This window comes from Macrobrachium nipponense, chromosome 7 (genome assembly GCF_015104395.2).
Source record: "Macrobrachium nipponense isolate FS-2020 chromosome 7, ASM1510439v2, whole genome shotgun sequence".
Taxonomy (NCBI): domain Eukaryota; kingdom Metazoa; phylum Arthropoda; class Malacostraca; order Decapoda; family Palaemonidae; genus Macrobrachium; species Macrobrachium nipponense.
The window spans coordinates 25,358,782-25,386,202 of record NC_061109.1 but is presented as its reverse complement, the minus strand read 5'-3'; the positions used below and the strand labels follow the sequence as shown (position 1 = coordinate 25,386,202).

Genomic DNA, 27,421 nt, shown 5'->3' with positions numbered 1-27,421 from the left:
ACACCTAGGCTTCAAACTAGGAAAACAAACTTACTCATTCCGAGTCATGCCGTTCCTGCACAACATTGCGCCCAGGTTATTCACCAAATTGGGAGAGACGATAGTTCATGAGCTAAGAACTCAAGGGATAATATTAGTAGCCTATCTAGACGACTGGCTCATTTAGGCAGCCAGCGACGAAAAGTGTCTCAAGGCAACAGCCAAGGTTAAAAATCTTGGAATTTCTGGGCTTCCAGATGAACAAGGAAAAGTCCTGGCTCGTTCCGGCTTCCCGCTTTCAATGGCTGGGAATACAATGGTACATAATCAAACACAAAATATCTCTACCATCCAAGAAGATCAACGAGATACCGAAGGCTAAGAAACAGTTCCTCAAGAACAAAAAGGCTTCTATGTGTACCCAGGAGAGAATCCTAGGTTCGCTACAATTCGTGTCTGTGACGGACGTCCTATTGAAAGCCAGCTTGAAGGATATCAATCGAGTCTGGAGGAAGAGAGCCAACATCAATCTCAGGGACAAGATCTCGGTAATTCCATCCATTTAACAAAAAGGCTCCGCCCATGGACGGAGCGCCGCAACCTGGCCAAGTCAGTACCATTGCAATTCCCTCCGCCGTCTCTGACTATCCACACGGATGCATCTCTGAGCGGCGTGGGAGGCTATTCGCAACACAAGAAAGTCCAGGGAACGTGGTCAGATATGTTCCGCCAGTTCCACATCAATATTCTAGAAGCGATGGCCGTTTTCCTGACCCTAAAACGTCATATAAGGATAGTCTCAGACAGCTCAGTAGTAGTCCACTGCATAAACAGGGGAGGTCCAGGTCAAGCAAACTAAATCACGTAATGATTGTGATATTTTCATTAGCAACGGAAAATCATTGGCACTTGTCAGCAACCCACGTGGCAGGAGTAAAAAAGGTTATCGAAGACGCACTTTCCAGGAAAACTTCGCTGGAGTCAGAGTGGTCCCTGGACAAAAAGTCGTTCCGGTGGATTTGCAATCAAATCCCGGACCTTCAAGTAGACCTGTTTGCCACGGAATCCAATCACAAACTACCATGTTGCGTGGCACCCAACCTGGACCCTCTAGCTTATGCCACAGATGCGATGTCCATAAATTGGAACAATTGGCAGAAGATTTACGTTTCCACCGGAGAATATTCTGATGAAGGTCCTGCACAAGCTAAGGTCTTTCACGGGACAGGTAGCATTGGTAGCTCCCAACTGGCCAAGGAGCAACTGGTTTCCGCTTCTTCTAGAACTGAATATCTGGTCCAAAAGGATCCCCCGTCCAGGACTGACACAGGTAGTACAAACTCAGACTGTGTCAGCTTCCTCAAAAATTCTGAGTGCCTTAACTTTATGCACTTCATGAAGTTTGCGGCCCAAAAGGATGCTAGTATTGATCCACTGAACATCTTATTCATAGAATCGGATAAAAGAGAATCAACGCTCAGGCAGTATGATTCAGCAGTGAAGAAGTTGGCCATTTTTCTAAAAGATTCAGATGCTCAAAATATGATTACAAATCTAGCCATTTCGTTCTTTAGAACTCTATTTGAGAAGGGCCTAGCTGCTAGTACCATTACTACGATCAAATCGGCCTTAAGGAAGATTTTTCAGCTTTGCTTTAACCCTCTTACGCCGACTGGACATATTTTACGTCAACATTTTTTGTCTCCCGTGTGCCGACTGGACGTATTTTACGTAGACTTACAAAAGTTTTTTTTAAAATTCACGGAAAAATACTTATAGGCCTACCAGCCTAAAACTTTTGAATCATGCCGCTTGGGGGATGCTGGGAGTTCACGGATCAAGGTGTTGTTTTGTTTACAATCATTACGCAGGCGCGCAAGCGCGAATTTCTTTCTTTTCTTGCCGCACTAAAAGTTACTCATATGACACATCTCGGAAATTATTTCGTCACTTTGACATAATTTTTGTACCATTGTAAATTAGCTGTTACATGAAGTATTATAAATGAAAATGTGCGCATTTTTATGTAGAATACAACAATAAAATACTCATGATTGTAGCTTTTATCAGTTTTGAGATATTTTCATATAAATAACGATAATTGCCAAAATTTCAACCTTCGGTCAACTTTGACTCTACCGAAATGGTCGAAAAACGCAATTGTAAGCTAAAACACTTATATTTTAGTAATATTCAAGCATTTACCTTCATTTTGCAACAAATTGGAAGTCTCTAGCACAATATTTCGATTTATGGTGAATTTATGAAAAAAATAACATTTTCTATACATCCGCGCGGTAACTCTTCCGAAAAAATCATACTTGCGATTGTGGTAATGTTTGCACCATTTTAAATTAGCCGTTACATAAAGTTTTATATATGAAAATGTGCGCAATTTCATGTAGAATACAACAAAAAATAATTGAAGGTTGTAGCTTTTCTCATTTTTAAAATATTTGCAAATAAATCACGATAAATAGAAAAAAAACCACGTTTGGTCAACTTTGATTCTACCGAAATAGTCGAAAAATGCAATTGTAAGCTAAAACTCTTACAGTCTAGTAATATTCAGTCATTTATCTTCATCTTGAAACAAATTCGAATTCTCTAGCAAAATATTTAGATTTATGGTGAATTTAAAAAAAAATCTTTCCTTCCCTCCGCATGCGGATTCTCCGCCACAAATCTCCGAAATGCGTACGTCCCATTCTCGGAATATTTGCTCCGTTTCATATTAAGCATTTCATAGAGTTTTATATATGAAAATGTGCGCAATTTCATGTAAAATAAAATAAAAAATATTTGAAGGTTGTAGCTTTTCTTATTTCTGAAATAATAGCACATAAAAAAAATATATATAAAAAAATTCGACATTCGGTCAACTTTAACTCGTCAGATATGGTCGAAAACTGCAATTGTAAGCTAATACTCTTTCAGTATAGTAATATTCAATCATTTGTCTTCATTTTGAAAAAAAATTGGAAGTCTCTAGGACAATATTTAGATTTATTTGGTGGTGAATTTTTTGAAAAAAATATTTGTTTACCGTCCGCGTCGTTACGAAAATTCATGCATTATTTTGTGATAATATTTTCTCTGTGTTGCTTTATCGTTTTACAATGTGTTATATACCAAAATGATCGCAATTTAGTGTAAATTACAACGGGAAAAAAAGTAACTTGTTACCTTTAAGCGTTTTGCGCACAGTGCGATTTGAATACAATTATACTATATGAAATTTCGTTTTTGCGCTATCATATATCGCATTATTTATATATGATAATGATAATTTTTTTCATTTCTGATGGTTGCATACTAAACTTCAGCCAATGAGAAAAAAAGGAGCCAAAAATGAACTCTTAATCTTGAAAACTAAGCGCGCTGTGATTTTTTGAAAAAAATATTTTTTCCGCTTCCACGCTCACTCTGAAACACCTCCAGCACACGGGAGACAATTTTTTTTTTTACCGCTTCGGCGTAAGAGGGTTAACCATGTCATTCCATCCAGGTATATTATGAGAATTGCCTTGACGAAATCTAAAGGTAGCCCTGCCCGAAGCAAGCATAGCAGAAATTATGTTCAAATAGAATCCATTCAGATCCCTCGTGTGGTGGTCATTTCTACAATTTGTGTTAGTACAAAGTAAGGCGTCTGCCGGTTGAACTATCGACCGCAACCTGATGATAGGTGTTGAGTATGCTACCGCAAACCTGTGCACCTGCACTGTCAAGGGAATGCGAACCGTCGATAGAGGAGATGTCCTATGATGAAAGGACACCAGTTGGATGGCAGGATAAAGTTAGAAATGACACATTGAAGGAAATAACATTAGTTCCATATATAAATGAGAAGATAATGAGGAAACAGAGATCCAAATAGCTTAGACATGTCAGTTCCACAAGTCCTTTGCAAATAGTCTGTGACAGTGTCAGCTGGGTTTCTTTGGGTACCGGAGAGTTAGCAGACCAAGACCTACTTGGATGAAAACTGAGAAGGGAGGCAGGAGGCTAGTGGAAAATGGTCAAAAATAAAAGTGAGAAAAATAAAAGCCCAGTAGAGACTTTTCTATTCAACCAATTTGTTACGACAAAACTACATCAATAATTTATGTGCATAATATTCAGGGTCTGAAATCTAGTCTAAAAAAAGGTGAAGACATCACTCTCTTCATGCAAGCACCATCCAACAGTGCTGCAAACAGCTCTGGTCTTATTCAATAGGTGTTTTATTTGCAAAGGAGTGTTGTTCCACTTTTACTTCTGATCCACAAATTAAGTAAGTATAACATGAAATCATGGAGCAAAGTTCACATACACGTACTAAATATAATCTAACAAGTATTACAGTAATACTGTAAATCTCCAACTCAAGAAAAGTTAACAGGAAATTAAGTATTCACTTCCTGCCAAAACATCAAAAATGGTGACAAAACAAATACTACATATACGTACATCTAATCAACATATATATACCAGGTGCTTTTCATTTGGAAGAATAAATACTATCTGAGTAAAATTTGACGTTAACCTTTTGTAATAATACTTGTAAACCTTCAAAACATACATAAAGTACTAATCTGATTTTCTAAGTTCTTTTCTTTCTTTATAACTTGGCTAAATATGCTTGTGTGCTCACTTTACAGCATGTTCCCATGCAACCCATAGTTGCCTTTTTATTCTGTAAATACGTCTATTCATCAACTTACTGGTATTTTGACATCACCATTGGATTTTGTCTTTCACTTTCAGTCAAATGAATGCGACGACCTGATACACCAACAATTTCACCGCCAACTGCTCCTTCCACATCACCCCTTTGGCATACTTCTTCTAAAGCCACTTTAGCTCTTCTAGTTTCAGCAACGAGAGCTTGAGCTTCTTCCAAACGTTTCTGTGAGGCTATCATCCTTCTCTCATCCTAGTAGAAACATAAGGGAAAATTATATTCCAAAACAAATTAGTTACAATTGTCATTCACTAAATCCTGAAAACATTGTCAGTATTACATACGGTTCAACTACAACATATCACAAGCCTTCTCAAAAACAAGATTATATTGTGGCATACAATAATCATAAAAGAAAAACAGCTGATTTGGGGGAATGAAAATTTTTTTTTGCGCTAAACATCCAGCTACAAAAAACAAATTTTCCACTCAACTGCTGCTGAGATGTATGTATAGCACAACAACAAAAAGAAGAAATGGAGAAAGTGCAAAATTGAAAAGAATACTTGATATAAGTAAAAATTACAGATGAATTACATTATATCACATAACTGAAAAGTTATATTTCATTAATGGACATACAAATATCAAATCAACCACTCGATCATTATACAACATAACTGAAAAGTTACATCATTAATGGACATGCAAATATCAAATCAACCACTCTATTATAACACAGCCTTGGAAAGTGGATGTGTTTGAAGCAACTGGTACCTATACATATTTCTACCTAACTGATATATAAACCCCATAAATATCTGTATGTACTAATTCAAATTTACTGAATGTTTTAGTTCCATATTAAATTTAAGATTGATGAAAAAATGACATATTTTTAATTAATTTGAGAATCTTGTTCTTTGCTTATTAATTAACAAAGTTCATGGAACCATCTACGTTGAAAGTTATGAGCTAAATTTTAAGTTCCAGTTAAAATTTTTTTAGTTTAGACTGTGGAAAAATGATTTAATTGTGTGTGAAAAGCCGTAAACCTCACAGTGCGCCTCGTTATACAAGGCCTAGCACAACACATGCATTTCCAGCAGAGGAGACATCCTATGAGATGATTCCCTATGATGACATAAGTTCAGTATGCTAATCATCAGAGATGTCCTATGCCAAGGTAGTTGAAGAAAGACTGATGTGTCACTGGGTTCAATCGCAGTCTCTGACTTGCTTCCACCTCGACTACTTATTGGATGCTAGATGCCACAGATTCCTTGCATTTACAATTTTTTATTTTTAACTGGTTTCCAGCAGGTGCCAAAAGACTTATCCTAATGTTAAGACAGAAGGTTTGTTCCACGTATGAACAACATAACTTTATAGTTCCTGTATTCTCATACTTATGATGGGGTTAGGTTCCAAAAAACCATCGTTTGTTAGAAAAATCGTATCTTGAATATAGCCTAGCCTACTCTAGGGTAATCAGTACCATCTTTACATATAGGGTAGCCTAGCCTACACTGCACAATATACATTATACATACAGTGGTCCCCCCTTTCCATATTCGCGGGGGATGCGTACCAGACGCCCCCACGAATAGTTGGAACCCCTATAAAAACGTAGAAAACAGCCTATTTTGTTAGTTAAAACTCAAGAAAAAACCACTAAAAATTTTTATACTTAGTTTTTTAATAGTTTTATCACAATAAGTGCATTATAAATATAATGAAATTGATTAAAAAAACAAAAGAAATTTTGGGATATTTCTCATAGAAAAATACTGTGAATAGGCTAATTTTCTGCAAATAATGCAGGGAAATGTTCCTGAGAGAAATCTGTAAACGTGTGAGTCCGCGAATCCAGATAACATGAATACAGGGGTCCACTGTAAACATACAATGCAGGCAGTCCCCGGGTTACGATGGGGGTTTCGTTCTTAAGACGCGTCATAACCCGAAAATCGACGTAAGCCGGAATGACGTTGGAAAAATGTCTTAAAACTAATAAAAAGTTATAAAAACCTTACTTTAATCCTTTGGTTACACTACATGTTGTTTTCTGTCGTTTTATGTACAACCTGGAGTTATTTTCATAAAAAAATGCTGGTTCTTGAAGGTAAAAACTATTGTAATCCTCTGGTGACACTACATTCTTGAAGTTTTATGTACAACCTGGAGTGATTTTGCCAAATCTTGAGGGCTACAAGAACAGTTGATTACTATTTACGTATCATATAGACTAATTAAAGTAAACGTATCTTTAAATAGGCTTATATATTAGAAGCAACAAAACATTTACTGGCATGAGTCAGAGGCCGTTTAATGAAACAAACACTTCTCTGTCCTATCTGTTCAGAAAATAAACGTTACGTCAATCCCCAAGACCATTGTTGCCAAATTACTGGATAATGTCTCTCTTTGGATACTTCGATTTTGCCAAATCTTGAGGGCTACAAGAACAGTTGATTACTATTTACGTATCATATAGACTAATTAAAGTAAACGTATCTTTAAATAGGTTTATATTATTAGTATCAACAAAACATTTACTGGCATGAGTCAGAAGGGGCCGTTTAAAATGAAAGCGAACTCTTCCCTGTCCTAATTCCTGTTCAGGGAAAATAAACGTTACGTCAATCCCCAAGACCATTGGCAAATGATCTCATTTGCTCTCTCTCTCTCTCTCATCTCTCTCGCTCTCTCTCTTTCTCTCTCTCTCTCTCTCTCTGATCAAATTACTGGATAATGTCTCTCTTTGGATACTTGGAATTTGCGTTGTAATCTAACCAGAAAACTTAATTTTGTTATTATTACTGGAAACAAGCAATGATTTTTTTCATTATTTGCATTTTTGGACTGTTATAAAACTTTGTGCATCGCAAGCTAGTATTCATTCTCTCGGAAACTAGTTCCCGGCATATGAGGCGTCACTAAAAAAATTAGAAAAATACGACAAAAAAAAAAAAAAAAAAAAAGTGTCGAAAATCATCATAACCTCAAAATTTTTGTTGTAATCTAACCAGAAACTTATTTTTATTAATATACTGTGCTAAACTACAAAGGATTTTTATCATAGTATGCGTTTTTTAAAAGCGTCGTTAACTTGGAGCGTCGGAAGATGCCTCTCTCTCTCTCTCTCTCTCTGATCAAATTACTCGATAATGTCTCTCTTTGGATGCTTGGAATTTGCGTTGTAATCTAACCAGAAACTTAATTTTGTTATTATTACTGGAAACAAGCAATGATTTTTTCATTATTTGTGCTTTTGGACTGTTATAAACTTTCCGCATCCAAGCTAGTATTCATTCGCTCGGAAACTAGTTCCGCATATGAGGCGTCATTAAAAAACATAGAAAAAATACGACATATAAAGTGTCCAAAAAATCATCATAACGCCTCAAAATTTTTTGTTGTAAATAATAACCAGAAACTTATTTTTTATTAATATACTGTGCTAAACTATAAAGGATTTTTATCATAGTATGCGTTATTTAAAAGCGTCGTTAACTCAGAGCGTCGGAAGCGTCAGCGTCATAACGTCAGAACAAACGTCGTAACCCAAGGCGGATTTTTCGATGAATATTAAAGAAAAAGCGTCGTAACCTCGGAATGTCGTAAGCCGGAGCCGTCGTAACCCGGGGACTGCCTTATAGTAATTACAGTGTTCCCCCCGTATTCACGGATTTTTCTTTGGAACCTATCTAAAATTTATTTGCGGACGGACTCGCCCATTCGCGATATTTCCGACGAAAATAATCACTAATTAGTGTATTTTGATGTTTATTTTCATGACTAAATACATTTTTATAATACAAAAATTATTTACTAATTTTCAAATATTAATTTTGATTAATACTGTATTAGTAAGTTTAATAAGTTTAAATATCACATAATAAAAATAATAATTCTCTCTCTCTCTCTCCTACAAAGATGTATGTTTTTTTTTTGTATGATAAATAAATGATTTACTATTTTCAAATATTATATTAATTTATACAGCAATAATATCAATTCATTAAAGAAAATACCATAGTGAATTAGTAAGATTTTAGCTTATAAATTTAAAAAAATTATGGAAGAATGAAGGAATCCCAGTCAGATTCTTTCTCTAAACTCCAGGTACTAAAAACTCAGATATACGTATCAAGTTAAGTGACCGGAGGGGGAAGGAGCTGATTTGTTGCTGCCATCAAGTGGGCATGAAATTTCCACCCCCATCTCCTCTCTCTCTCTCTCTCTTCTCTCCTCTCTCTCTCTCTCTCTCTCTCTCTCTCTCTCTCTCTCTCGTCTCTCTCTTTTACCTCTCTCCTCTTTTACTGAGATGAGAGATTTTTATGGTACATATATGCGTAATATGTTTATTAATATTTTCTAATAATAATAATAATAACATAATAATCAATAATAATAATAATAATAATTAATAATAATAATAACACCTGGTAATTACAAAAATCATATGTGAAAGTATTTTACAAATACTACGATAATCTCTCTCTCTCTCTCTCTCTCTTAAAGCGATGTATGTTTTTTGGATGATAATTTACTAATTTTCAAATATCAATATTAATGTAAACAGCAATAATATAAATCATTAAAGAAAATACTAAATGTGAATTAGCAAGATTTTAGTTTATAAATAAAAAGAATTATGTAAACCCAGTGTCTTGTTTTTTGAACACTTAGCCAGCTTGGTTGGCTGGGTTCCAACTGTCAAATCGAGTGTTGCCATCTACGGATCATTGAAATTCTCTCTCTCTTTCTCTTTTGCTGATATATATGAGATAATTTCTATGGTACATGTGTATGTTTATTAATATTTTCGCATAATAATAATAATATAACTAATCTCAAAATTCACGTGACAGTATTTTAAAGAAGTACAATAATCTATCCATTTCACTCTTTTAAATAAGGACAACCCTCTCTCTCTCTCTCTCTCCCTCTCTTCTCTCTCATCTCTCTCTCTCTCTCTCTCCAACACGAGATACTAGCATGCGCTAGTGGTAACTCTCGCCCTCTGTTTGGGCTGGAAGTGTATGTATAAGTATATCTTTAAGGACATTACTACATTTTATGGTAAAATAATAATATACAGTACTAGTTTACAAATAATATTATGTTTAATGAGATTAAACAGTAACAATAACATTCTCTCTCTCTCTCTCTCTAATTGGTGGAGGGGAGGAAGTGGAGTCTAGGAGTTATTCTCTCTCTCTCTCTCTCTCTCTCTCTCTCTCTCTCTCTCTCTCTCCTCTCTCTATTATTATTATTATTCTCTCTGTCTCAGAAATAATTCATAATTTCACTCTTGAGGGTCAAATATATAATGTTGCCATTCCATTGGGGTCCTCTTCTTCTCATTTCTCTCTCTTCTCTTCCATCTCATTCTCCTCTCCTCTCTCCATCTCTCTCTCTCTCTGTTATTTGCTGTAGGTATATATTTTTAATGGTAAAATGTTTAAGATGACTTTAAAATGAATATATAACCTCAAAGATTAATGCAGTAATAGGTTGTAATTTTAGGTATATTTGAAGTAGGATGTTACTAAAGATATACATTTGGCATCTGAACTTTCAAGATAGGCAGTTATAAGCATTTTTAGTGGTGGTTTTAACTATTCGCGGGTTTTAACTATTCGCGGGGGTGTCTGGTACACATCCCCCGCGAATACGGGGGGAACACTGTATCAATTTCAGCTAATTCTCTAGGTTCAATGCAGATTGGCTTATGGTAATTCAGTACAAAGACAAACTGAATAACAATAATAAGAGTTAGCCTAGCATATACTACGATATATTGTATACATATGAATACAGTAACCTAGGCTTACAATATACATACTCCATACAGTGGAACCCCCGTATTCGTGTTCTCCGGATTCGCGGACTCACACATTCGCAGATTTCTCTCTAGAACATTTTCCCGCATTATTCGCGGAAAATTTGCCTATTCGCGGTATTTTTCTATGAGAAATATCAAGAAATTCCTGGTTTTTTTTATCAATTTCATCATAAAATGTACTTTTTGTGATAAAACTATTAAAAAAAACCAGGTATAAAAATTTTTTGTAGTTTTTTCTTGAGTTTCAACTAACAATATAGGCTTTACTCATTTTTATAGGGGTTCCAACTATTCGCGGGTTCTAACTATTCACGGGAGGTCTGGTACGCATCCCCCGTGAATATGGGGGACCACTGTACTACATAAACGGTATAGTAATGACTCCCATTACTCGTGGATGCATGTATTTGCGAATTTTTCTCTGGAACATATACGTACCCCCATTATTCACGGAAAATTTGCCTATTTGCGGTATTTTTCTATGTGAAATATCCACAAATTCCAGTTTTTTTTTTTTTTTATTTCTCATAAAACGCACTTTTTGTGATAAAATTATGAAAAAAAACAGGTATTAACATTTTTAGTGGGTTTTTCTTTGAGTTTTAACTAACAAAATAAGAAAGTTTTAAGGCTTTTATAGGGGTTTCAAGTAATCGCAGGATCTAGCTATTTGTGGGGGGATCTGGTACCCATCCCCCACGAATGCTGAGTTAGTCCAAATTAGTTTTATAAACGGAAAAATATAAAAACTGTATACTTTAACTTCTAATCGTGACTGATAATTAAAGATCTTGTTTCATAAAGCTTCAAATTAAATCAAATAATTTCTTAATTCACAAAGGAATCACCTGAAGAATTGATTCTGAAATAAGAAGTAAATTAGGATAAAGATAAAGTTGAAAAGAGTACCTTGGTGATAAGAGATCAAAAGAAATACATGATAGGTATGATAGAAAACAATGCAGCTTTGGCCCAAAATTCATTATAAACAAACTTTAGTACCGTCTTCAGTGTACAACACAAGTATCACTGTACCCCATTAGGGGTTTTTGACATATTTACAAAGTTAATTTTATTTCCCTTGACCACCGGTTACATTATTTTCTCATATGGATATACTGTCAGTCTTGCAATGAAAATTAAATGCACAGCATTTTAGATTTCTTGCCATTTTAATTTTCTACATAGAATCTCCTCTGAAAGAAGTCTATCATAATTTCATATGTAGTCTACCATAATTTTATTTGTAGTATTGTTTCTGTATAATGCAGTACCAATTGGCAATTACATTTTCAACTAAACACTAAACAGTTTTCTGACTTAGTTTTCATGGGATTTCAACCATTCATGCTTCCTTTTTTGTTTTCAATACTAACACTTCCAACCAGTTTTATTTCCCAAAATTATAATTAAACTGGAGGAAGAGTGAGTCTTCTCTTAAACCTTTTCCTTTATTTGCAAGTTTTGTATGTCTCATATAGCTTGCATATTTTAATTAATATGTCACTGTTCTGACTTGGTTCATGGAAAAAGGCTGATGCTGCAGTTAAAAGGATCGATGAGTCCTTCAGTAATGGGTTGCCTGAGGGCATATAGTTATTATATGCAATGATCCTACTGTTTTACAGGTTATTCTTAACAGATTGGACCTAGCAATAGGAATAGCTTGATACAAGACTTTTCACTTCTCTCAACAATGTTAGTTATCCAAATTCTTCACAGCTTCATTCTTCATATTTTAAAGGCAATCAAAACACTCAGTAAGTTGATGTTCAAGTAGATTTTAAAAAAATGCTCATTCTGGAGAGAGAGAGAGAGAGAGAGAGAGAGAGAGAGAGAGAGAGAGAGAGAGAGAGAGAGAGAGTTACAAGGATAAGGATGTCTCAAAGAATTGTTAGTCCATCCGAGGAGACATCGTGTGCTCACTTATCTCTAGGAGCAGGTTTTACTGTGCATTCACAGTGTCCTCATGATTTTGTCTACTTTTGTTATGCCTTACAGTATTTTAAATGTTTCTATTTGTTGTCCTCGCAATCGTTGTGTTTCTAAGCCATACATTTTCAAGCTCTCTAGTCATCTTCGGTAACCTATTTGCCTGATGGATGGAATTAACTTTGTGGCTCTTGCTTGTACTCCTTCTAATCTATTTATGTCTTTTCTTAGTGTTGGTGACCAAACCTGTACTACATATTCAAGATGGGGTCTAACTATAATGTGTAGAGCTGCAGCTAAGTTTCCCTGTTTCTGTATATGAACTGCCTCTTCATGTATCCCACTAGTTTCTGTGCCTTCTTTTCTGCTTTTAAGCACTGTTTTGTGGATTTTAAGTCCTTGGTAATAATGACTGTAAGGTTCTCCTGTTGTTCTACTCTATTTATGTCATTCCCAAGCAGCATGTAGCTGGCATGAAGGTTGTTTGTTCCTAATTGTAACACTTTACACTTCTCTACATTAAAAGGCATTTGCCATTTTTTTTACCACTCTCCTATTTTCATTAGTTAATTTCTTAAATTTTCCACTGGATCTGGGTCTGCTGCATTTACACCTAGTTTGGTGTCATCAGCAAATTTGGTTATCCTGCTAGTTAAGCCTACATCAATGTCATTAATGCAAATCAGAAACAAGAGAGGGCCAAGGACAGAACCCTGGGGAACTCCACTTGTTACATCTGCCCAATCTGATTCTTCACCATTTATTACAACTCTGTTTTCTATAAGTTAGCCAGTCTTCGACCCAGTCTGCTGTTTTTCCTACAATTCCTAAAGCTCTAACCTTTGTCATCGGTTTCTTGTGTGGGACTTTGTCAAAGGCCTTTTGGAAATCTATGTAGAGTATATCTATTGCTCTACTACTGTCGTAGATACCTAGCATGTTATGAAAAAACTCCAGAGGTTTGATAGGCAGGATCTGTTTTGTCTAAAACCGTGTTGACTGTTTAACAATAAGTTGTTCTATGTGATCCACAATTTGATCTGCAATTATGGATTCAAAAATTTTGGAAACTACCGACATTAGGCAGACTGGTTTATAATTTCCCGGCTCTTCTCTTGGACCTTTTATGTAAACTGGGGGCACATTACCTAGTTTCCATCCTTTTGGTGCCTTTCTTTGTTCAGCACTTTTCCTGTAGAGTTTATATAGGTGAGGAACTATCTCCTCTTTTAGCTCTTTAATTTCTCTTGGATGAATCCCATCCAGGCCAGGAGATTTGAACTTGTTGAGTTTGTCTATTTTGTTTTCAATGTCCTCTTCTGTAAATATTATTCTGTCCAGTGGATCTGGCCCTTCATATTTAATAGCAGGTTCCAGTATTCAGGTAGTGTCTTCAGTTGTGAACACACTAGTAAAAAACTTATTCAATAGCTCAGCTTTTTCCAAGTCTGAGTTCACCAAGTTAGCTCTAATGTCCCTAAGGGGACCTATGCTATTTTTATTGATTTCCTACTATTATCATGCGCAAAGAATTCTTTAGGGTTTTCTTCACAAACTGATGCAACTCTCTTATTCTCATTTATCTTTGCATTTCTTACTAATTTGTCCATCAATCTACAGAGTTCTTTATGCCTGCTTGCTTCTGTTGGTGTTGGGTGTGGGTTCATTGATTTGTGGAATCTCTCTTTCTCTTATCTTATTTTTAATTTCCTTGTTGAACCACTTTGGCTAAGGGTTGCCATTTATTAGTATTTGCCCTAATGGTATACATCTAGAGCGTTTTTCTGCGTAATCCTCATGAAAGGCTTCCCAGTGCTTATCTATACCTGTGTTCTCGTCGTACTCTAGATTTTTAACGTACTCCTTTAGCTTATTTAGGTCTTGTCGATGGTAGTCTAATCCCATTAATATCTTCTCTTTTTTTTATGTTGGACATTAATTTGAAATGAGATAATTTTATGGTCGCTTTTGCCTAGATTTGCACCTACTGATAGGTCGGATACTTGACTATCTTCTGTTGATAGGATGATGTCTAGTATGTTGTTTCCTCTAGTGGGTTTGTCAACCCATTGGTGGAGAAATTAATCTTTTACAAAATCTAAAAGTCTCTTTCCTTCTATGTTTGATGCGGAAGTCATCGTGTCCCAATGTACTGCTGCAATGAAATCTCCATTATTATGCAGTTTGTTGTTTATCTCTTGTCTTAGTAGTGCATACAGCTCCTCATCGGACATTTGTGATTGGTGGGGAGGTCTGCACACTAGTATTAGAGTTATCTTTCTCCCTAGGCTGTTTATATTGATGACAATCACTTCTTGCATGGTTGTAATTTTACACTCTATTGGACCGAGGTAGTCACTAACATATAACATAACGCCTCCATTTTTTTTTTTACAAATTCTATCTTTTTTGAACAATTTATATCCAGCTATCTGGTACTTTCCTACAAAGTCTCTTGTTGCCTCTTGTATCCATGTTTCTATAATACCTATCATGTCTAATTCTTCACTTGCTACCCATCCTTTGAAGATATCTACTTTGTTCCGAATTGATTGTGCATGTGCCACTCTGAAGGACTTTTCTGTCTTCACTTTTGAGAGAGAGAGAGAGAGAGAGAGAGAGAGAGAGAGAGAGAGAGAGAGAGAGAGAGAGAGAGAGAGAGAGAGAGAGAGAGAGAGAGAGAGAGAGAGAGAGAATAACTACATAATGTCATGTAATGATTTATATGATGACTGCCCAGAAAACCAGGATTTTGTGGTGTAATGTTCAGACAAGTGCATTTGATATTAATACTGCTACTATCCCTCTTAATGACACTTTTAATGGACATGACATCATAAAAAAAACAACTGACTAACTTACTTCTATACGAGCATTAGTTGCAGTTTCTAAGAGTTTCTTCATGTCATTAAACTGCTTTTGCAGACTTGCCAACTCATTCTGTTTTGATGTTACTTCTTCAGATATTCTACTGACACGTGCAATTGCAGTACCTAATCTTTCTATACTCTCGCCTTCATTCTCATTTCCCTGGGATCCTAACCCTGATGCAGTTGCAGTGTCATTTCCTGATGGTTGCTCACTCTCAGCACTCTGAATACCATCAGATTCCGCAGGAGTAATTGCTGAATTTGAGGCATCTGTTACTGCTGAGGTTGGCTGAGAGTCAGGTGCTCCTCCAGCATCTACAAAAGGAAATAAAGAAATTTCATTACAAAATTAGTCGAACAAAACTTTCACATTCAAATGACATTTGTATGATAAAATAAAATTTTACATATACGTACCAAGTAATTACATAGCTAACAGTTTCTAGCACAGACAGCTAAAATTCGGAATTCATGGTAGCGATTCTTCTTTGGCTATAGGTAACTAGTCCCACCCAATTTCAGGAAGAAGAGGTACAACTGAGCCAAGTGCTTCAATTTGTTTATGAGCAATAATGATGTATGGGGAGGAGGGTGGGCTCCCATTCTGTAAATACTTTGTAAGTAAATGTAAAATTTTATTTTATCATAAAAATGTCATTTTTACATAAGTAACTTACAAAGTAATTACACTGCTGATTCTACATTGACAGGAGGTGGGATACATGGACTACTCTATCCCAAATCATTCTGTGATAATGAATTTGTGAATAGCAAAGGGGCTCGCATTTCTTAAATATTGTTGCTACCTTACCTTGTAAGAGAGCTGCTGCAAGAAAATACTGCCACTGGTCGGCACTCATCTTACATGGTAGAGAATGGATAGTTTGACCCAGGTCAAATTACCCAGTACCAACAAAGACCAGATCAACAATGTTACCTATACCATAAAACTAAGTTCCAACCCTTCACCATAACAACTGTACCCCCAGTCTTCCAAAATCTTTCAACCTTAAATCAAGGAAAAAAAGTAAGAAGGAATACTTCCTAGGTTCCCTTCCCCAACACCATGCAAGCCACAGATAAAGGGCCCAACATACTACATTCACTATACACTGTTTCTATCTCTTTTAGAAAGTGTAATGCAAACACTGACTTACATCTCCAGAAAGTCACTTTAAAGATCTCTGTCAGGGAACGGTTCTTCTTAAATACCAAAGAAGTAAAAATTGCTCTGATGTCATGTGCTTTTACCTTGAGAATAGGTAAACATTCTTCACCTATTTGAGTGTGTGATTCTCTAATCACTTCCCTTAAGAAAAATGACAAGGCATTCTCAGAAAGAGGACGTAAGGGTTCTTTTACTGATGTCCATAAATTACTGGAAGGGCCTCTAGTCTTCTCCGTCCTTTTTATGTAGAACTCCAGGGCTCTCATGGGCAGAGGACTCTCTCCTCTTCAGGCCCCAATAATTCTGACACACTTTTAATTACAAAAGAACAGGGCCAGGGTCTAGTAGGGTTATTATTTTTGGTGAGAAAATTAAGAGATAGTGAACAGATTGCGTCTCCTCCAGAGAACCCGATTTTCCTATTCATAGCCTAAAGTTCACTTACTCTTTTTGCTGTAGCTAAGGCTATTAAAAAGTCTCTTCTTTGTCAGGTTTCTTAATGATGCATTTTCCAACAGTTCAAAAGGTGGGCCTGAAAGCCACTTTAACGCCACATCTAGATTCCAGGCCACTGAATCTTTTCCTCTTTTACTCGTATTCAAAGATTTAATCAAGTCTGCGATGTCTTGATTTACTGACAAATCTAATCCTCTATGTCTGAAAACAGAGTTGAGCATAGCTCTATAACTCTTGATCGTAGATGCAGATAATCCTCTGGTATCTCTGAGGAAAAGAAAAAAAAGTGTAATTTATGTCACAGCTCTTACAAGACGAGAGACCTTTTTGTTTACACCATGTGCGGAAGATTGCCCACTTATTTTGGTAGACTGCTGGAGAGGATTTATGCCTACATTCTGAAACTCCTCTAGCAGCCTTTCTTGAAAACCCTATTGCTCTAAGTAATCTGTTGACAGTTTGAATCCTGTCAGCGCAAGACATGATAGCCCTTGATGAAACTTCTTGAAGTGCGGTTGTCTGAGCAAATTTGTCTTCTCAGGGAGCAATTTTGGGAAGTCCACTATCAATTCCAACAGATCTGGAAACCACTCTTTTAGTGGCCAGAACGGGGCTATCAAAATCATGGACACGTTCCTGTGTTAGCTACTTATATAGTACCTTCCTTATTAACCCAAACAGAGGGAAGGCGTAAAGGAATTTGTCCAACCGATCCTGTAGCATTGCGTCTAAAGCCAATGGTAGAGGATCTGGTACTGGGGAGAAGAATGATAACAGTCAAGAATTTCTGTGCATCACAAAAAGAGCAATCATAAGTTTTCCCCATAACATCCAGAGGGACCAGCAGACCTTCTGATTCTAGTCCACTCTGTGGGGATTATACTTAATCCTGCCTGCTCAACTGATCCGCAAGGACGCAGAGTTTCCCTTGCACAAATCTTGTGACGATTATTATCCGATTCTCCTTGGACGCCAGCAAGAGATCCCTTGCTGCTTCACACAGTGAAAAAGGAGTGCATTCCCTCTTGTTTGCTGATGTACGCTAGTGCTGTCGTGTTGTCTGAGTGAACTGCTATTGTTCTGTTGTACACCTCTGAAGCAAACCTTCTGAGACCCAAGTGACTAGCTTTTAACCCTTCACATTTATGTGCATTTCCTTTTCCGCCTAAGACCATACTCCTGACACTTTCTTATCTCTAATATAGAGACCCCATACTACGTCCGACACGTCGGCATAGAAGTTCAGGTCGGGGTTCTGTGAGTGAAGAGACTTTCCCTCCTGAAATCTTCCTTCTGATTTCCACCACAGCAATTGACTTTTATTTCTTGTGTTATCGGAAACACAAATGAATCACGCTGACCTTTTCTGTCTCAGCTGGCCCTGAGATAGAACTGAAACACAATCATGTGGAGTTTCCCTAATGGCAAGAACTGTTCCATCGAGGCCAAAGTCCCAATCAGGCTCATCCACTTGTTGGCAGAGCAATGTTGAAGGGTAAAAAACTCTTTTGGGGGATGGAAAAGCCCAAAAAAGAAGAGTTCAGAGTCATCCCCAAATAAACTAACTCTTGAGATGGAACCAGCTGAGACTTTTGGAAGTTTATTAACAACCCTAACTCCTGAGTAAACAGTGTCCTTCTTAAGTCCTTCGTTTACTACTCCTTTGACTGAGAGCGAAGAAGCCAGTCATCTGGATACAGAGCTATCTATATTCCTTCTAGATGCAGCTATCCTGCTAAAGGAGCTAGAACACTTCCGAACACCCGTGGGGCCGTCGACAGACCGAAACAGAGCGCCATGAACTGATATACTTGATCCTGGAATACAAATCTGATATATTTCCTTGATTTTGGATGCACTGGGATATGGAAGTATGCATCCCTCATGTCTATAGAGGCCATCCAATCTCCCTGGCACATTGCTGATAGAATGGAGTGATTTGTCTCCATGAGAAATTTTGTCTTTTGAACGAAAACATTCAGGGCACTTACATCTAAAACTGGTCTCCAACCTCCTGTCAACTTCGGCACCACAAAAAACCAATTGTAAAAACCATCTGAGGTCTTGTCTTTGACTAACACTATTGCTCTCTTCTCGAGGAGGGAATGAACTTCTTTGCGAGAGCTGAAAACTTCTACGAATATAATAAATAGGCAGTCAGGATAATAGGCTTCTAGACTAAGGGGGGCTTTTTTAGAAATGGAATCGAAGACCCAGATCTTAGTACTTCCGTTACCCATGGTTCTACAACTTTCCTGCTCCATACTTCCCAAAATAGCTGGAGCCTTGCTCCTACTGGTGCATGGAGGCGATCATTTTCACTTTTTGGTCTAATGCCACGAAAAGGAAAGGGCTGCAAAGGGGAACCTACCTTCATGCTCGATGGAGTAGCTTCTTTCGGCCGTCTCATGAATGGGCCAACAAATCTTGTGGACTTCTTCTCAAGCCCCGACGTTATGTCATTAATCAAAGATGGAGGAAAGAGGGAGTCCTTTACTAAATGTGAAAATAGAAGAACAGACTTCTGAACCAGGGTGACTCCTTTTTCAACACTCCCATTGCATAAAGGGAGGCTATTTCCCTTGAAGCGTCCCTAACTCCCTTATCTACACAAAATAAGACATCAAAAAGATCCAATCCTATGCCTGAAGGGAAGCTGGGGTACTCTTGAATCTTCTTTGCCAAGGCTTCTACAGACCAATCCAAAAAACTAATAATCTCTAAAATCTTGAAGGTATTCTTCAAAAATGATAGTTTTGCTGAGGAGAACATTATCTTGGAGGCAGAAAATGCTGACCTTCAGGCCAAATCTATAAGGCTAAAGAAGTCCCCTTGAGAGGAGGCAGAGACTCCTAAGAAAGGAGCTTCTCCAGTCACTTAGTATGCATACCCTCTAATTAAAATGTACAAAGGCACTTCCTTAAGGGTTTTCTTCACAGAGGTTGAGTTTTGTTGCTTCCTGTACAACACTTAACTGAAGCACTGTATTAGAAGTAGGAGCTGCTGGAGAGAAGGTAGAATAAGTACGCAACAAAAACTTCAGTAATGCTGTATGAGCTAAAGACAGCGAAGCCTCTTCTGGTGCATTGACTTCTTCCTCTTCTACTAACGACACTAGAGAAAGAGGAGGATCGCTAGGGGTTTTGGCACATAAGGCTTCTTTAAGTTGCCTAAAATGTCATCCAACTTCTGTTGGACAGGGTCTCTAGACTGTCCTGGTCTCGCTGGATCTTGCTGAGGCGCTGAATTCGCTATAAAATCCTTTTCTCTTGCTGAACTTGCTGAAGAAGCAAAAGACCAATCTGGATCCTTCACTGTCTGTCACATGGGAACTGGGTGTTCCACTAGGTGACTGACTACTTCCAAGCACTTGGAAGACACTGGGCACTTTTGCACCGACTGGCGCTTGTGAGCCACTGAACATTCAGGTGCCAACTTGCATGGGAGACAACTGGCGTGATTCTGGGACAGCTGCTTATGGCTCTTAACTTTTTACGTGTCAGCTGCAGACCTTTTCAGTGGTCTGAAGAATCCCTATACCACCATCAGTGCCTCTTTTCCGCAAAGACGCCTTTCCAGTGGCTGTCTGCTGTCTATACCTGTGATTTAGTGACAGGTGAGACTACCCATGGGCAAACCCTACCGACCTCCCTTGGGATTCTGGTATGGCTTCTCCCTGGTAATTTTGCATGGGAGTATGCCAGGGACCTTTGCCTAGGAGAATCAGCAGAATGGACAGCCAGCTCCTCTATTTGCACTTCACTTACAACACTTTTGCACTCCATGAGAGCTTTCACTGATTGACCCGAGTAACTATATTAAAAAAAATATTTCGAACTCACCGTCAAATTTACTTTCCAATGCGGCAATGGTGTTGGGGTCAAGAATCTGGGAGTTGGGATCAGGATTATGAGGAATAGGATTATGACGAATAGAAGGGCTGGGAATGGGAGAAACAGCAGGGGCAGACACATTCAAAACATCAATAGGTCTATCTAACTCTTGACCAGCAATCAATCTGTCTTGTCTAATACTAGCCTTTCTTCATCTATCCCTAGCCAATCTAGATAGATAAGAAGCTAAAGTCTTCCGCTGTTTTACTTCCCATCCTTCACACTCCAAGCAAGTATTATCCACTGAGCAGTTTTGCTCTCTAAAATTAACACAAATTGTATGAGCATCATATTTTGCTGACGTTAACCTTGTCCTGCAGCCCTTGCTGCAAAAAGTGCTTGATACACTAGTGTCAAACATCATCAGTTACAAGTAAAGTCAAATTCAGTGACAGACTAATTATCTAAATAAAAGCGCAATTCTTTACGAGTCAAATCAAAACAAATGATGAATGGCTACCGAAAAAGAGTACTTCACCAATTTCCAGGAAAAAACTGCAAAGAATTAAAATTCGAACCAGCTGCTGACCCACAACCTTGTCATAAGACAGCAGAAACAAATTGAAGCACTTGGCTCAGTTGTTCCTCTCCTTCCCGAAAGTGGGCGGGACTAGTTACCTATAGCCAAAACAAAGAAGAATCGCTACCATGAATTCTGAATTTTAGCTGCTAGTGCTAGAAACTGTTAGCTATGTAATTCCTTGGTAAGTTACTTATATAAAGTCCTATTTTTTAGTTAAATGAAAGGATTTTTAGTATAAATAAAGACTTTTACTACTGTGAAACTCATATATACATATTCAAAGTAGAGGCTCATCTACCTCATATATATATAATATAATATATATATATATATATATATATATATATATATATATATATATATATATATATATATATATATATATATATATATATATATATATATATATATATATATTTAAAATAGAGGCTCGTCTACTCATTACTTGGCCCAAACAATATTTCCATATTTCAGTGACAATGTTGAATTTACTCAAAAATATTAGTGTAAATGGAAAAAAGTGCCTTCCGAAAGACAAAGGCTAAACCAGCTACTCCACTAAACACAGATATCAGAGTTGAAAAAGTTTCAGAAAAGAAGTTTATTAATACTCTCAATTTGTTTCACGCACACCCACAACTTATAATAGCCCTTAATTTGTAAACGCTATTAGAGTTGCTGCTGTTAATCTCTCTCTCTCTCACTGCAAACACATTTCTCTTCTATATTCAGTAACCACCTTGTCACTCATCAGCATAGCAACACAAGTGTGAGATAAATAAAATAAATGAAGTCATTGATCCCTCTCTGGTGGTAGTTTTTAATAAAACACGAAAGGGACTGCAAAAAAAGTGCTGTTGTCATTGGTGCAGGAACATGTAATTTAGCCTTCTTTCAGGTGTTTTTGAATAAAACTGAGGGGATTACGCCAAGTATGTAGATTAGAAATTTATATTTTTTACTGTTTTCTTTGAATGTGCTTTTATTACTCTCAGAGTGGATTAGACACTACAAATGGAAATATGGGAAAAAAATTGTAGTATGGGGACAGTGATGAATATAAGAACTGAGGTTGAATGGAGGTTACTGTACCCTATGAGTACTACATCTATAGGTAAAATAGAATGTTTGTAAAAAATTAAATGTTTATTGGAACACTTCCTGTGACAAAGTGAATAACAACATACAGGCGGCCATCGGTTAACAGCGCAATCGCTTAGCGGCGAATCTGTTTTATAGCTGTCGTTAGAAATATTCCTTAAAAAATAAGGCATTTTAAGGCATTTTTAGAGCATAATTTTTGGTTAACAGCGCTGCTAGTGCCATTATATCTAAAGAGTTCATATGTTTGTAGAAATGCCGTTCAGACCATAAAGGTTATGCAAATGATATTAACAAATTTTATGGAGAGTTATTACATAGGTATTAGGGTAAAATATATGCCTTTGACGCTGTTCTATGCCGAAAATATCAAGTTACTTAAGCGCAAATTAAGCTATGGATGTGTAGATTTATAAATATTCATGATTTTATATTTAAAATGTGTATGAAAATGTATTACGTATAGGGTATTTTTATTTCTGCACAGAAATATGATACAAAGGCAGCTTTTGAAACTGCCCATCACGTTATCAAAATGGATGTTTTTTCATGTTCTTTTTTTGTGAGCCGCCGCCTGCCACTCTTCCGTAGAATTGAATCAAAAAAAGGGCAAATTTAGTGATCGATGTGTCGATTTTATAAATGTTCATGCTTTTATGTGTAAAATGTGTATGAAAATGTATTACGTATAGGGTATCTTTATTTTTGTACATAAATATGATACAAATTAAGGCAGCTTTTGTAACTACCCTCCACGTTGTCAGAGGATGTTTTATCATGTTCGTTCTTGTCCGCCACTGTTCCGAAAAATGCATGGCGTTATTTTATCAAGTATGCATCTTTTCTATAAATCCTTTAAATAGTTATACATGACTTCACTGTATCCAATAATATTGTATATATTCTCATATTATTGTATCATAAATATTATGGCAAATGTAAGCCAGTATTCCGCGGCGAGGCCAATGTTTTGGTTTCAAATCAGCTGATGGCGAATACGAGTTTTTTTTTTGCCATATTTAACGCAATTCTGAGCAAATTTTCTTGCTTCTGTTATGACTGTCTAGTTAGCATAAACGAATATCTAGATACTTGACTTATATAAGACAATGTTATTTTTCATTACAAGATGTGTTTTTAGGTGGAAATATGAATTGAATATGTCTCGTTGTGATTGTGAACTCATTTTTTTTTTTAACAGATTACAGTGGTGGCATGTTTATTGTGTAAAAAAATTAAGTGATTCCGTTCGCAATTTTCCTTTATATCACCGTAATATGATATTGTTATGATACAATAAAGTTTTATACATACTTACCTGGCAGATATATACTTAGCTATAGTCTCCGACGTTCTCGACAGAATTTCAAATCTCGCGGCACACACGACAGGTAGGTCAGGTGGTCTACCCTTCCCGCCGCTGGGTGGCGGGTGTATGAACCGATCCCGTTTTCTAATCAGATTTTCTCTTCCACCTGTCTCCTGAGGGGAGGCTGGGCGGGCCATTAATTGTATATATCTGCCAGGTAAGTATGTACAAAACTTTATTGTATCATAACAATATCATTTTTGTACATGAACTTCCTGTCAGATATATACTTAGCTGATTGGCACCCTTGGTGGAGGGTAAGAGACAGCTAAACAATATAGAAAAGGGAAACAACACATGTTGTAGGATATAAAAACCTTGGTTCTTACCTGGTTAGGCAGAAGACTTCATGAATACTGTCTATGAGTCTGCATTGCCTGAAGAGCTACAGCGAGGGCGTGACCTGTTGCTGAAAGACTCTTCGGATCTACCAAAGGGATTTGTCATCCAGTTACATGGCAGAATCCAAGTAGGATCTTGTCAAAGGGGTTCGCCCGCTTACATGACAGAACCTGTCCGCTACAATTACAAGGAGCCAAAACAATCCAGACCACCTAACCAATCTAACCCGTGTTAGATCTAAGATATGAAAGAGATGCATACCTACATCCTCTTTCATCCAACCATAAAAACACAAACCAATTAAGATTAAAAATAGCTAAGCTAATAAGGATACGTTTCAGCTCCCTGCCCCAGCACCGAATCCGCAGATACGTAGGGTCCTAATGCAAAGCACTTTATCATAAGTGACACTGACGTCTCTCAAGTAGTGGCTCGCGAAGACCGAGTTGCATCTCCAATATGTCGCTTTCATCAAGTTTTGCACAGACATATTCTTGTTGAAGGCTAATGAGGTGGCAATAGCCCTCACTTCATGGGCCTTAACCTTAAGGAGCCTGAACTGGCTTCGTCGCACGCTAAGTGGGCTTCCTTAACCAGACTTCTTAAAAAGAATGCTAGAGCATTCTTAGACAAAGGCCTACTGGGATCCCTAACAGAACACCAGAGGTTGTCCGTATTGCCCTTAAGTTGCTTCTTCCTTCTGAGATAGAACCTAAGACTTCTAACAGGGCAAAGAGCCTTTTCTGCCTCTTCCCCTACAAGAGCAGACAAACCTTGCACCTCAAAACTCCTGGGCCATGGATTAGAGGGGTTTTCAATCTTAGCCATGAATGAGGGAAGGAAGGAACAAATCACAGACTGATCCTTGAAGCCTAGTCTTCCTTCTATGGCTTGAAGTTAGCTCATCCTCTTGGCGGATGCCAAAGCCATGAGGAAAAGGGACTTCTTTGTTAGGTCCCTAAAGGAAGCTGACTGAGGAGGCTCAAAGCTTGCGGACCTCAAAAATTGAAGAACCACGTCGAGATTCCAGCTAGGTGTTCTCGAGGACCCTTTCTTAGTGGTCTCGAAAGACCTGACCAGATCATGAAGGTCCTTGTTATCAGAAATGTTCAGGCCTCTGTGCCTGAACACTGCGGCTAGCATACTGCAGTACCCCTTGATGGCTGGGACTGCTAGCCCACACTCTTCCCTGAGGAATAGAAGGAAGTCAGCAATTTGGGTCACAGAGGTACTGGACGAGGAAACTTTCTGATTCCTGCACCATCGACGAAAGACATCCCACTTCGACTGGTAGACGCGCAAGGTGGAAGATCTCCTTGCTCTGGCAATACCGTTGCAGCTTTTGAAGAAAAACCTCTTGCTCTGACAAGACTTTGGATAGTTTGAACCCAGTCAGACTGAGAGCGGGGAGGTTTTTGTGATACCTGTCGAAGTGGGGTTGTCTGAGCAGATCCTTCCTTGGTGGAAGGGATCTTGGAAGGTCCACCATCCATTCCAGTACCTCTGTGAACCAGTCTTGGGCAGGCCAGAACGGAACAATCAGGGTCATCCTTGTTGATTCCGAGGCGGCGAACTTCTTCAGTGTCTCTCCCAGGATCTTGAAGGGAGGAAAAGTGTAAAGGTCTAGACCTTTCCAATCTAGAGGAAGGGCATCCACTGCTATCGCCCTCGGATCCGAGATTGGGGAGCAATAAAGGTCCAGTCTCGAGTTCTTGGAAGTGGCAAAGAGGTCTAGATGGGGCCTGCCCCACAGTTTCCACAGGCTCTGGCAAACATCTAGATGAAGCGTCTATTCCGTAAGGAGGACCTGATCCTTTCTGCTTAGGAGGTCGGCCCTTACGTTCCTTTCCCCCTGTACGAATCTGGTGAGGAGCCTGACCCTCCTTACCTCGGCCCACAGCAAAAGATCTCTCGCTGTTTCGTACAGGGAGAAGGAGTGAGTCCCCCCCCGCTTTCTGATGTACGCCAGAGCTGTGGTGTTGTCCGAGTTCACCTGAACAACGGAGCCTCGGACGTGAGACTCGAAGGCTTTCAACGCCAGCCAAACAGACATCAGTTCCTTCTTGTTTATCTGCCAGGCCACCTGTTCTCCCTCCCAGGTGCCTGACACTTCCTTCGCTCCCAGAGTCGCCCCCCAACCTGCTTCCGACGCGTCGGAGAACAACACTAGGCTGGGGTTCAGGGTTTGTAGAGATAGACCTTCCACAAATCTGCTGGGATCTGCCCACCATAAGAGCTCCTTTTTGATATCCCGCGTGATGTCAAAGGAGAACGCTAAATCCTGGGAGCGACGATCCCATTTCTGGTTCAGAAAGAACTGAAAAGGTCTCAGGTGCAACCTTCCTAGGGAAACGAACTGCTCCAGCGAGGAGAGTGTCCCCAGCAGACTCATCCACTCCCTCGCTGTGCATGCATCTTTCCCTAGAAAGGTTGCGATTTTCTCGGAGCCTCGAGCTATCCTTTCCGGGGACGGATACGCTCGAAAACCCCGAGAATCCATCCGAATCCCCAGATAAATACATTCCTGACTGGGGACGAGCTGGGATTTCTGGATGTTGATCAGAAGTCCCAGAGAACTTGCCATATCCATTGTCTTCTGAAGGTCCTCCAAACAAAGTTTCCTTGATTTGGCTCTTATTAGCCAATCGTCTAGATAAAGGGATATCCTCACTCCTTCCAAGTGTAGCCATTGAGCGACGTTCTTCATGAGCCCCGTGAAAACCTGAGTGGCTGTCGAGAGGCCAAAACACAAGGCCCTGAACTGGTATACCTTCCCTTTCATCATGAACCTCAGGTACTTCCTCGAGGATGGATGAATCGGCACATGGAAGTAAGCGTCCTGCAGATCCAGGGACACCATCCAGTCCCCTGGACGAAGAGCAGCCAACACCGATGACGTGGTCTCCATGGAGAACTTCTTCTTCCCTACATAGAAGTTCAGAGCGCTTACATCCAGAACTGGTCTCCATCCCCCTGATGACTTCGGAACCAGGAAGAGGCGGTTGTAGAAGCCCGCAGAGTGAAGGTCGGATACCAGTTCTATAGCCTCTTTTTCCAGCATCTGGTCTACTGCTAGAAAAAGGGCTTGGCTCATGATGGGATCCTTGTACCTGGCCGTCAACTCCCTTGGAGTTGTCGTTAAGGGAGGTCTTGAGGAGAAAGGAATGAGGTATCCCTTTTGAACTACTGAGAGAGACCAGGTGTCCCCCCCTCTCTGGGTCCAGACATCCTCAAACTTTAGAAGTCTGGCGCCTACTGTCGTCTGGAG

At 38.4% G+C, this 27,421-nt stretch overlaps 1 protein-coding gene across 3 annotated transcripts in view; it reads right to left on the bottom strand.

Moving 5' to 3' along the window:
- Nucleotides 1-27,421, bottom strand: part of LOC135217132 (uncharacterized) — a 374,498-nt gene that overhangs the window by 136,393 nt on the left and 210,684 nt on the right. For all 3 annotated transcript variants that reach the window (XM_064252839.1, XM_064252840.1, XM_064252841.1), the window contains 2 exons: nucleotides 15,294-15,616; nucleotides 4,686-4,897 (listed from right to left, as the gene is read on the bottom strand). In XM_064252839.1, the coding sequence (XP_064108909.1) occupies nucleotides 4,686-4,897; nucleotides 15,294-15,616 (535 nt within the window). The remainder of the gene's footprint in view (nucleotides 1-4,685; nucleotides 4,898-15,293; nucleotides 15,617-27,421) is intronic.